Consider the following 12,461-nt stretch of genomic DNA (forward strand, 5'->3'; position numbering starts at 1 on the left):
CGTGCTCCAATGACATCAAAGAGGTGCTGCCAGCGATCATTGATTTTGTTCAGTTTATCATCTATTTCTGCAACTCTGCTCTTGTTGCTAGCCTTGATTAGCTGATCACCCATTTGTTTCAAGTGAAGCTTATTTTCACTGAACAGGTTTATTTCTTCCATGCAGTCCTGATAAACATACACAAACATTGCTTTAATTACAGGGCAAAATAAAACAATGATACCAAAAGAAAAATATGTGTTTCTTTTCCCACGTGTGTGATGTGAAGTCAGGTTTTGCTGAGGTTTTACATTAGCACGTAGAGCTCTCACTAAAAACAAAAAGAAAACCTCAGTGAAGAAGCTCTCTCACAATCTATGAAAAAATAAGCAGCTTAAAGACTTGCAAGTGCCAGGAGTAAGTATTCCTAAAAATAGCAATCAAATGTTCTAATTTTATCTGTTGTTTTCCTGATTTAACATCATTTTTCAATGAAGCTACCTCAAAAGAACCTAAATTTGAGTTTAGGGTGGCTTTATTTTGCTGGCATTCTTACCCAGAGGAGATGTGGGATTAGATACTGAGACATTTTAGCCATGGGGAAGAACAGCAGAACAATAATGGTTGATTTTCTTTAAAATCAAGCTAATACAAAAGTATTAGAATGCACCAACTACAATGAGGGAAGGGGCAGAATTAGATTTTGTTTTTTGGTTGTTGTAATTTCTTGTTTGCCTGGCATAAGAACTACCCCATCCTTCAACCTTTTCCTTGCCCTCTGCTCACCAGTTGTGTGGATGATGGAGGTGCTGAGAGCAGTGAGCTGCTCCCAGGACACCATTTGAGCAGTGCTGGGTGTGCATGTGTGCCCCAAAACCCCAACAGCCCAGACCCACCAACACAGCTCACACTGAATAAATGCAACAAATGCAGTCCAGTGGCATTTCTGCTCTGCTTTAAGCTCCAAATCTGAGCATCAAGAAGAGCTAATGATAGAAAAGCTCATCTCACAAAAGCGTCTGTGTGTTGGTTTTACATCATGTATCACTTCCAAGAGCAATGAATGCATGAGGAATGGTGCCTCTGTAATGAGTTATCTGGCTGCAATTGAAGAAGAGTGGCATTACTGCTTACCTTCTGCAGTTTGTCTATCATGTCTTCAATGCTAACATCTGCAGTCTGCAACACTTTGCTTTCCATCTGGACCAGCCAGGAGCACAGCTCCTTATTCTTCTCATTGAACACGATCCAGGCGTTGAGCCTGTCCTCGATCTCCTGCTTCCTCAGGGACACCTGTGGAAAAGCACACACCAGAAATTCAAGCAACAGCTTTTTCTGGAAGGAAACCAGCAATTATGAGCATTCTAATTTCTAGTCTGCATTTGATCTTATTCCATTTTGCAGGAGCAGTTATCAAGTATCCTACTTTCCTTTCCAAAGCCATCAAGCAGATTGTTATTACATCTTATTTTGGATTGCAGGGCAAAAAGTTGACTTGCAAATACCAGATTCTCTCCCTCAGAAGAAAGAAACTGAGTGACAGCTTTATAAATAATGTGCTTATATAATAATTTAAATGTTACTCAGTGAAAACCTGAAAATGTCAAACACAGAAGGAATATAAAACACATAATTACTACATACTGTTTAGTATGGCCCCGTATATAACACAAGAGAAATAACACCTGGGTAAGTTCTTATTTTTCTGCCACTCTAAGAGAAACTTTGCAACTACTGACTGCAATTATTTTATCTCTATAAAAGCCTCCCTGTTTTGTTTCCATTTGCCCAGCAGTAATTGGAGAACTTCCAAAAAATGAGCATCAAGAATCTATCATTTTCATTGAAAACTATGGATTTTTTTTCCCCCATCAAAAATACATTTTCCAGAATGGATAAACAAATTGTCTAGATAGAGCAATTAAGGTCTGAGACTGCCTGAAAAAGCTGAGTTATTATCATTGCTCCAATATCTCAGAAATAAGCAGGGTCACACTTCTAACTAGCTAATAGCACCTGTCTCTAGCCTAAGGCTCTTAAATATGTATTTATTTATTAACCTTGATGGATTCCTGTACCAGGATATATGGGACAAAGGAAGTGAGAAATGGTTCAAGCTCTACTGAAGCAAGAGAAACAAGTAACTCCTCATTCTCACCAATAAATTCTGTCTATAAAGATTGTGCATAATATTTTGCTAGTCTTGGCTGTAAATGGCCACACTAAATGTCTCCCCATGGCAGGAAACACTCCCTTCTTCACATCCCACATGCACTTTATACAGCATATGACTCCTCAAAATTCCATTATTGATTCTTCTAGACTAATATCTAACACTCTTTTGTACCCCAGCGTGAAGTTTAAATGTGTAGTGTGGAAGCAAGGCCAGCTCCATGTAACACCAGGACCAAAACAGAAGGCACCAAGCCATCTCCTATCACATTGCTTTTGTCCCCTAAATTCTGACTTGTTTTCCAGGAGGGGATGGAGAGCTGAAAGGGATTTCTGAATCCTTCATGACAATCTGAGCAAAAACATGAGGATGAAAGGACTGTCTTGGGACACAGGGAAACAATCTCCCAAGTTCTCCATAGGAAAAAGTCTGGAGGTGCAGGGACCTCAAAAACTTTCTAAGAGTGTCTCTGCTCTGGGATGCTCCCGTGTACCCTCAACCTCAGAGGTTTGGAGGGTGAGCCCTTCATCCTTCCTTACCACTTGCAGCATCTCCCATGTATGGAGATGAGTTTACTTGGTCAGTGGAAGAACAGACTCTGCTTGTCAGTGAAACAAGCTCTAAATGCTCGTGTGATTCTGACTCCATGTTTGCCTGCTCAGAATGGGACAAGGCAGGATTTCAACAGCAAGAAGCAGATTTAGCTGGCCAAGCAATACAGGCTGAGAGTAAAAAACAGGAACAACCCAAAAAATCCCAGACAAGCTTCTAGGAACATGAACCCTTCAAGCCATTGCTTTGAGCCCTTTCTCCTCTGCCCAGCTGCCCTGGTACCACCCCCATTTTGCACTCACTGTGTGAGCATCCTGTGCATTCCAAAGGGAAGCTAAAACAACATCCCCAGAGATGCTGGCTGGGATGAATGGTTAAATCTCTGACCTACATGCACCTTGCAAGGGCAGCTCTGTAAATGCTAATCCCTTGAGTGCATCTGCTCCCTCTGCCTGTCTGCCCCTGCCCAGTTGAGCACAGGCATCTGGCTGCCCCAGGGCTGTGACAGCTGCAGCTCTTTCACCTCCCTGCATTTATTCTGCACACTTTGCTCCACACAATGCATCTTGACCCTACTTTGTTAGCCAAAATGAAGCAGTCATGCCAACAGCAGAGCTGATCTAGTCTGCTCTCCAAGCCTGTGTCCAGCACTGAGCACCACTGTGGGCTCTCCTGAGGCTCATTAGGGCTGTGCAAACATTCAGAATCTCCCTCCCTACAGCACTCAAGAGATTCCTCCCACTACAGATTTTGTGTGCCTAACACAGTTACATTACTGTCACCTCTTTCCTGCCTCCAAGACAGACTGAACTCAGCGTTGCTCCCTCAGGAAATTAAAATGGAAATTTTGAATAAAATCTGATCTTAAATTACTACAGGAAATTACTACTTGGATAGACTGTAGTGGAGCACATATAAAAAATTTTAATTTTCAGGGCTATTCAACACAGTGGGGACAGCAGGCTTCAGTAGCTCACAAAAAGAATGAAAAACAACGAAGTTCTCTCATTTATAGGCTTAAGTGCAGATTTCCACTAGGAAAATGGTTCAGGCATTTTAATTTAAAAAATAATGGCTTGTATTTCTCAGAAGGGGAGAGGATGTCTCTGGAATTATTTTCAGAGTTCAGAAAAAATAACAGAGAAAACACTGGTTGTATAACAGCCATCCAGTTTAAGAAATTAAATTCTTCTTTCTCACTGCAATGCAAAAAAAAATTAATTATTCCAATCAAGCTAAATAACTATTTCATCACAACACAGTTTGTGAAATAAGCACAGCTGTTCATTACTCTGGCAACATCCCCACCGAGGTTGCTTGACCTTTGCCTGTGGAAAGGTTAGAAACAAAGTACTAACTGGCTTCAGTACTTCTTCACAAACTGTAAAATAAAAGCTATTTACTCGTCAAGTAAAGGGATGCAAGAATTTGGTTTGCTGGTGTGTAGAGTACCCCAGAGTGACTTAAGACCCTGAAGTATTTTACCTCTTCCAATGCTGTTAACAGGACAAAGTAAACACACATTCAAACTGCAGAATAACCTAATGAAGCGAGTCCATGTGACCTTGCTGTAAGCATTCTCCAGCAATTTTACGAACAACACTAAATTAAGTGCAAAACAGCAACAAGCTACAAATAATGCAAATGTTTCACAGCATTTTCCTGCTATAAAGAAGACAAGTCAGTTCTCAATGTGTTCAAGCCCTATGAGTTAGTATTTAAACACATTTAAGTTTCCTTTCTACTGGCATTTTGTTTCAACTTCCCGCTTCCTTTCCTTGCTCCGTGCCCTCAGGCAATTCCTGTGCTTATCCCTCCCTGCCTTTGGCAGCCAGGAACAAAGGCACCTATCCCAGCAAACAGCTGCATCTGGCTCTGTGCAGGCAGAGTCTTACACAGGGTTACACAGCCACTTCTTACAAAGGGTTTGCAACTAAACCCTGGGCAGGATTTTGTTGTCCAGAACACAAAGGGTGAACTCCACCCGGGCTGGCTGCGGGGGAGCAGCCCCATTCCCAGCCAGAAGTGCCAGAGGGGCCGAGCCCAGGAGAAACCTCAGTCCTGTCCCAGGAGAAACCCCAGCCTTGCCCCGGGAAAATCCCCATTCCTGCCCCAGGAGAAATCCCAGTCCTGCCCCGGGAAAATCCCCATTCCTGACCCAGGGGAAACCCCAGTCCTGCCCCAGGAGAAATCCCAGTCCTGCCCCAGGAGAAATCCCAGTCCTGCCCCAGGAGAAACCCCAGCCTTGCCCCGGGAAAATCCCCATTCCTGCCCCAGGAGAAACCCCAGTCCTGCCCCAGGAGAAATCCCAGTCCTGCCCCGGGAGAAATCCCAGTCCTGTCCCAGGGGAAACCCCAGTCCTGCCCCAGGAGAAACCCCAGTTCTATCCCAGGAGAAACCCCAGTCCTGCCTCAGGGAAACCCCAGTCCTGCCTCAGGGAAACCAGCCCGGAGGAGGTGAACACTCACCCGCAGGCAGAGCTCTTCCCACTGCCTGTGCAAATGCTCCACTTGCTCCTTGAGCACCATCATGTCCTCGGTGAGGATGAGGTGTGCCAGCTCTGCCTTCATGGCCTGCAGCTCCTTCATGTCGTGGGCCCAGTCTGCCAGCGACTGCTCCAGCTCCTGCATGGAAATGCACCCGCACAAGCCTTGGCACTAAGCTCCTCGGCTTTCCAAACCTGCTGCCTAATCCCTGCCTGGCCTGTGGGGGAGGAGAGCAGGGAATGTGCTGCCGCCTGTGCCGGGGCTGGGCTGGCCAGGATCCCCAGGAGATCACTGGAACCCCACTGGAAGTCACTGGAGCCCATGGCAGTGCCCCACTGACCCACTGGTACCATCCCTGCATCCCAAAGTGCTGGGACAGCCTGGCCCCAGCAGCTCCCCATGCTCCAGGGCAGCATCTGGGCTCTCACGCCCAGGTCAGCACATGCCTGCTTCTTCAGGGTTTCCTTTATTCCTGTTATAATTGCTTTGGACAAGTTGCTTTCCACCTGTATTTGCTCCAATTTCAGGTTATTTTTCTAAACACACAAAAAGATTAAATCAGTTGCCTTCTCTAATGAATGATGTCATAGGCACTTCCTCAGATTTGTGAGGAATGTGGAGCTTTTAAACTGCTTGTTCACAGAAAACAGGCTCTCTTTTCTGCTTTGCTCCCCCAACTCTCCTTTCTCTTTATTATAAGTTACATATTTTCCTTAACACTGTTAAAATTGCCACCTAAAAGGCAGAGGTACCACTGCCTGCAGCTGGGTAATATGACAGTCTACACACACAAGGTCCTAGGTCCCATTTTGCAAAAAAGCTGCTGGGAAGGGTCACTAGCTCATCCAACAACAACAAAAATAACCTCTTAAAGAGAATCCAGTTTGTCTCATTTTGAAGGGGAAAAAAACTGTGAGTGTTTGTGTCAGAAGTGTGCTGGGTCTAAACCCTGTGAGGATTTTCACAGGTCTTGGACCCAGCTTCAACACTAGAGGAAAACACCAAACAAACCTGATTCTAAAATTTACCTGAGATCACACTACTCCTACAGATGTGCACACTTGCATTTATGTCTCCTAACAAGGGGCAAATCCAGAGAAATTACAGAGCTAACTATGGAGTTTCATGGGACTTTGCTAGGCTTATAGAAGGTCCAGGGTTGAAAGAAAAATAGCTTTATTCCAGATAGAAATGCAAAGCAGGAAGAGCATACCATGCCATTTTAGTCCTTTATTGTACTACAACACCTACTAGCAGCACTTGCACTGGCACTGCCTGACCCTGCTGCCTCTGCAGCTGAATTTTTCTTGCTGGGATAAGAGGCAGAAGCTGTGTGCTTCCATCTCACAGATAAGTCAGGGCTACAGCAAGGCTGCTGCTGTGGGAAAGACAGCCAGCACTCATAAAGAAGATTTCAGACAGCTGATAATGAGTTCAAAGCCTTGGCTTGTTAATAAGCTTATTTGTTCCCACTACATAGGTCAACAATTCACTACATAAAAGGATGATGAAAGACTGACCACTCCAGACAAATGTCTCCTATTCCTTGGAAATGTTTTTCTTGCCATTTAATTTTCATGGTGCACTATGGGCTGCAAGGAATTTTGCCACTCCCTTACTCTTAATTTTCCTTCTCTTTAATTATTCCCAGATCCTGCAGGTATGTATGGTGCTTTGCAGAATTACAAGGTCTCTTGCCTAAGGAGCTCCATGTGCAAAATGGATTGGGAAACAAAAAGGGAGGTTCAGTCATGAGACAGGAGCCAATTGAGCTGAGAGAAGGGAGCTTTTTCCCTTTTGTTTGAGAAACTACTTATTTTATAAATTCAGACTGTAAAGGGAGCAGAAGCAGGAAAAGAAATTCCAAACACTACTACTACTACTCAATCTTCTTGATCAGCTGGACTTTGGAGATGGGCAGCAATCAGGATGGTATAAAGAGAAATTCAGTGTCACTGAAGAGCAGGTAAGAAAGAAAACTGATTTTACAGGGATGAGGTGCTGTGCGAAGACTACATCAATTTAAATACAATATAGCTGTTCATACCTTAATATGTTCCTTGGCTTTGTGGAGCTCTTCATGTTCAACAGGGAGTGGATCTTTTACTTTCTCCTTTAACTCTTGCAGCTTGCTTTCCAGTTCCTTGGTTTGCTTTTCAAAGCAGTCACAAGTCTGCCCAGGGAGAACCAAAGAAATATAAAAGGTGAGGATATTTTATCAAAACATATGAACCACACGGATATGTTACAAAATAGCATCTTCAACCCACTGCAATAATCTATTTTGTGCTCTGTTTTTTTGAATTTTCCTTTTTGATACATAGTGCCACCCACAAGATTTTGGTGCTTGCATTTACAGAACTTCAAGCCTCTCTTATTTAAGCCTTGCCTTAGAGAACATTTCTGCTCACTTTGTTTTGTTCAACCCAAGAGGCTTTAAGCATGATTTTTGGACTCTATCAGTGACAGTATTCAATTTTAAGACATACCTAATGTCCTACCTAGCCATGAAAGCAAATTCATTGCTGTAAGGAAATAAATATGACCAGCCCTTCTATTTATATGCTGAAAAACATGAGGAGGAACAAGTCATGTTGACTCTAAGCTAAATTTCAGCTTTACAGCCCAAAGCAGGAGTGAGCTCCAGGCCACGGAGAGCTTCAGAACAATCAGAGCAGAAACATCCATTGTAGCAACAAATGAAATCCAACTCAACTTCCTTTGGAGAATCAGGGGACCACAGTTTCAGCATTCCCCAAGCCCTGATGACACATGACAGCACTTCCCTCAGAGTGCCCCTGCAGCGAGCAGCAGCCCTGCCTGGAGATGGTGGGACAGGAAAGCTCCTGAGACCCAAGGCCAGAGCAGCAGGTGGGGAGGGCATCACCTACCTGTAGGGTGCCACTGAACTGCATCTTCTTCTTCTCCAGCAGAGCCTGGGTCTTCCCCCAGCGCTGCTGTAGCTGGCTGAGCTCCTCCTGGAGGGCAGCGCTGGTGTTGGGATCGGAGACAGCGCGCAGCTTCTCCCCGACGTCGATGACCAAGGTGTACATGGCTTCCCACCTCTGAAGGATCACTGCCTTACTCTTGAAAAGGAAAAAAAAGTTAACTTTCCAAGCTGTTGTTAGAAAGTTCCAGAAGTGCTTTGCTGGTATTTCACTTGGGAAGATGACTCACAAGGTACAGCTTTTTTCACAGTCGCCCAAGAGGAATCAATAGATCTTCTATGTGCTTCTTTAATTTCAGAAAAATCATGTTTTCTCTGATATTTTGATTTATAAAACTCTACAAAAGCTTTCCCCAGACCAAATCCATAGTGCCAGACTGAAAGTGTAGCAGTCAAAAATACAAACTAAGTTCTGTGATCACCTCTAAGGTCAACATCTTAGGCTCATTTTTTCAGACATAACAGCCCTGTTAATCATGATGCACTCCAAGTGAAGTAAGCCATCAATAATAATTTGTCCACAACAAATTGATCCCTAACACAAGGAGGTATAATCAGAGCTTCTTTATGTAGAACAGCAGCAGGAGGAAAAGGGCAATTTGGAGTAGGAGGGGGAAGACTTTCTGGCTTTTCTCACTAAGAAAAAAGCATGAGCACTAAGTTGTAAAATCTACTGAAAATCACCTTTACACAGCAGGTAGAAATACAGATGAAATAAAAAGGGCAAGCACCAAATGGAATACTGGTAATGTGTTAATCCATCAACACTAGGTGTGTGGGGACACAATATAAATCTTGGAGTGTGCAAATTTCATTCAGTAGTAGGATTTTAAAAGGTTTTAGATTGCCTTATGCAAGCATCAAGTTCACTGCTTGTTTCTACCTTCCTATAAAACAAAGAGGTCCACAGTTAAATGCAAAACTAAAACATCCAAAATTAACAAAGGAAAATATTTTTTTCCACTGCATGTAAAATGCAGAACTCACTGTTCTGAAGAACTGATCATAAGGTTTGTATATCTTTGAGTGAAGAGATTCCCTTGCTTTTTCTTAGTTTCTGGCCTCTCCTGCCCATCCCTGAACACACAGGATGTATAGAGCCTGTTTTGCCACACAAGTACCTTTCTTCAGGCAAAATAAAAGGCCTGAATTCAGCAGTCATGTCAGTAAGATGCACACAGACCTAGAGGTTACCTGTGTCTGTTTCATCTGGCACCTTGAATTGCCATTTTCATATCCATAAGATTTTTAAAGCATGCAAGGTTGCTAAATGGCCATGCTGATCAAGAAGTTTCTGAGTACAATGAGCCTTTTGCAATGTCACTGCTTTCTTACCTGTGCTCAGCTCTAAGGAAAAAAGTATCACTAATCATTTCTCCCCCAAGAAAAGTGTCTGATTTTAAAGCTTTTTGCCTGACTGGACAGAAGCTTTTTCAGTCTGAGGGAAAAAGCCCACATATTTTAGATTTATGAGAAATAAACACAGTACCTTGAAATCATGAATTACATTTCTAAGCTGGTAAAGGCTGTAACAGTCCTGGCTCTTCACAGCTGCAAGGAAGCTGTTTGTGTCATCAAGGAATCTGCTGAGGCTCTGCAGGGAACTCCTGAAGAGCTGCCACTGGCTCACGAGTCCATCGACGTCCTTCTTCCTCTGCTGAACCATCCGGATAACATTCTGCCACTGCTCCTTCAGCAGTGTCAGCTTGGAAATAAACTCTGTCCTGAAAATTACAAGGCCTGAGTGTTAATTAATTTTGATCTCAAGGCTGCATATTACAGTAATTGTGATGGAGCTCCATTTGCAAAGTTGTTTTTCAGTTATAATACCCAGCAATCCAAGAAAGCTCTTTGCAGCCCTAAGCTCAGCCCTGCTCTCTGTATTCCATCTTTTAAGCAATCCAAACAACCTTTTACATGATACAAAAGAGGGTAAGGCAAGTCAATCTTGCAATTGTGGTGTAGCAACATACATAATACAGGAATCAGACACAATATGCACTAAACACTTCTCTGGAGAACAAAAAGGTCAGTCCAAGTGAGACAAGGTCACTGATTATGCTGCAAAATTGATCTGCACAATGGAAAATTGTGTAGTTATTGAACCCATTTAAGCAGTTATTTTGTCCTCTTCTTCAACATGGTCAGATGATCCAGCAGATCTGGCTGGTTGGTTAAGGCAACCCCATCTATCAATTCTGCTTCTCTGCAGGAGGCCATTGTCCCTGATTTACTCTCACACAAACCCCTGCCTTCGTGTGGGTAGTTCCAAACACAAAATCCAGGAGCTCAGCTTAGTGCAGCCCTACCTTCTCTGGCAGTTTTAAGCCAAGCTATGGATTCCATACTGCCATGTCTGAGGGGAACACACACACTGTCCTGCTAAGTCTCTTGGAGCAGCAAGGTCTGGCAGGGAGGGAAATGTGTTCACCCCAAACACCTGAGGCAGCTGAACCCCTGCTCACAGCCATTACCTGCTGTTTCTCATGAAAGGTCTGAGATCATACTGATAAAAAACAGGTTTAGGGTTTCATGGCCAGTGAGTCAATGCCCTGCCATGTGTGCCAGGAGCAATGTGGACAGTCCACACCTGTGCACTCTGAGAAGCAGAGAGGTCCAGGAAGAGGGAGAGCATCCTTCATATGCAGCATCCTCATTATGCTCTGTGGGCAGGCAGCTTCTCAGCCACAGGCGCAGAACAAAAGACTCCTCTTCAGGAGCAATTATTTTTGTTTTCAGCCCAGCCTGTTACTATCCCAAATGCAGTCTGGCCAGGGCATCCGAGTTTCTTTCTCACTGCACCTTCTCATACTTTTGCAAAATGTGACAGGTGATCATTCAAAGAGTAAATCCAGCTAAGAATTTGGATTTATGTCCTCATAAGAGCAAAGATTCAATAGCAATTCCAAGGAATACAGCATATTCGCTAAATAACCAAGATCTTAAGGAGAAAACCAAATAAAGTACCTTTTCTCTGCTTCTCCAGATTCCAAGGAGAGTAGAACTTTTTCTATGATAGAATTAAATGTCTGCTGATTTATGGAAATCTCAGTCTGCAGCATCTGAAAATACCAAGAGAACAAGTTTTAACTATGCTGTGAACATATGCTTTGCTATGAAAGCTGCTTCTGCTCTTCTAGACTGACAGGATTTATTTAATTGTAAAAGCTGAAAACTATAATTTTCAATTGCTAGTGTCAAATGTGCCCTAAGACTCCACAGTTTTTGGATTCCAGGAGGAATTTACACATATGTGACAGTGGACCCCACCATGAGCTGGATGATAGAGATTTGAAACCTAAAGTTTTTTGACTGTTTCTCTGTAACAAATAGCAACTGTCTGGAAAAATGCCAGAGAAAAAAGATTTTCACTAAAATCTAACAACTGGTCAACCCACAAATATACTGTGAAAACACTATTTTAAATGCATTTCTTCCAGAAACTGTTAAGATTGCTGCTAGGTCTCCATCAAACTATCCAGTTAGCTGCCACAGGCTCCAGTGTCCTGGGACAGGCAGACAAGTGCACCTCAGTGCTGGGGAAATTTAGGACTTCCATGACACAGCACATGAAGATGCACTCCTAAAGGTCTGATACTTGCAAAAAGGGATCTGTCCCTTTGGAAAAGGATTTTCATGTTTCACAGTTTTTACCTTAATAGGCATTTCAAGAGTGAAATGCTCTGTAAAATCCTGCCCAGATCTAATTTCAAAAGGCACAGCATTTTCTAGTGATTTCCCCCTGCCTTAATCATTCAAAATGATGCTTCCATTTTTAGAGTTAGCTTTACCTCATATACTCTCTGTTGCTCTTGCAGTTCTTCAAACCGTCCTGGAATATCTGTTTTTAAGGCTTCTTTCATTTTTTCTAGGAATTTCATCCACTTTTCACATTTCTGGAAGAATTTCTTCTCATCATTTTGGGTTCCCTCAAGCATACTGTAAAACAAAATGAATAGCCAGAAACTTCTGTTGGTGGATGTTTTTCTGGGTATGTTTATATATATATATTAAAAATTATATAATTATATAATATAATAATTATATTATTACATACAAACTATATATAGTTTTTATATAATATAATAATCATATTATTATATTATATATAATAATATATTACAATTATTATATATTTATTTTGAATTTTTTATTTATTTTAAGTATTTTTAATATTTATTTTAAATATTTTTTATTCATTTTAAAATTAACATATGGGGGTTTCACATGGCACTTTGCTCCCTTCTTCCCCTACAAATATCCAGGTTTTTGCTTCAAGTGACTTGGAATACAAATAGACACTGAAAAATCAAGTAAAATGCAA

At 42.4% G+C, this 12,461-nt stretch overlaps 1 protein-coding gene across 1 annotated transcript in view; it reads right to left on the bottom strand.

Annotated features, from left to right (window-relative positions):
- SYNE2 (spectrin repeat containing nuclear envelope protein 2) overlaps positions 1-12,461 on the bottom strand; it is a 176,430-nt gene that overhangs the window by 31,946 nt on the left and 132,023 nt on the right. Inside the window, exons 94-101 of the mRNA XM_058807437.1 lie at positions 11,929-12,076; positions 11,105-11,199; positions 9,627-9,861; positions 8,082-8,276; positions 7,238-7,363; positions 5,173-5,328; positions 1,114-1,272; positions 1-167 (exon numbers count right to left, since the gene is read on the bottom strand). Of these exons, the coding sequence (XP_058663420.1) occupies positions 1-167; positions 1,114-1,272; positions 5,173-5,328; positions 7,238-7,363; positions 8,082-8,276; positions 9,627-9,861; positions 11,105-11,199; positions 11,929-12,076 (1,281 nt within the window). The remainder of the gene's footprint in view (positions 168-1,113; positions 1,273-5,172; positions 5,329-7,237; positions 7,364-8,081; positions 8,277-9,626; positions 9,862-11,104; positions 11,200-11,928; positions 12,077-12,461) is intronic.

The sequence above is a fragment of the Ammospiza caudacuta genome, chromosome 6 (assembly GCF_027887145.1).
Source record: "Ammospiza caudacuta isolate bAmmCau1 chromosome 6, bAmmCau1.pri, whole genome shotgun sequence".
NCBI classification, from domain to species: Eukaryota; Metazoa; Chordata; class Aves; order Passeriformes; family Passerellidae; genus Ammospiza; species Ammospiza caudacuta.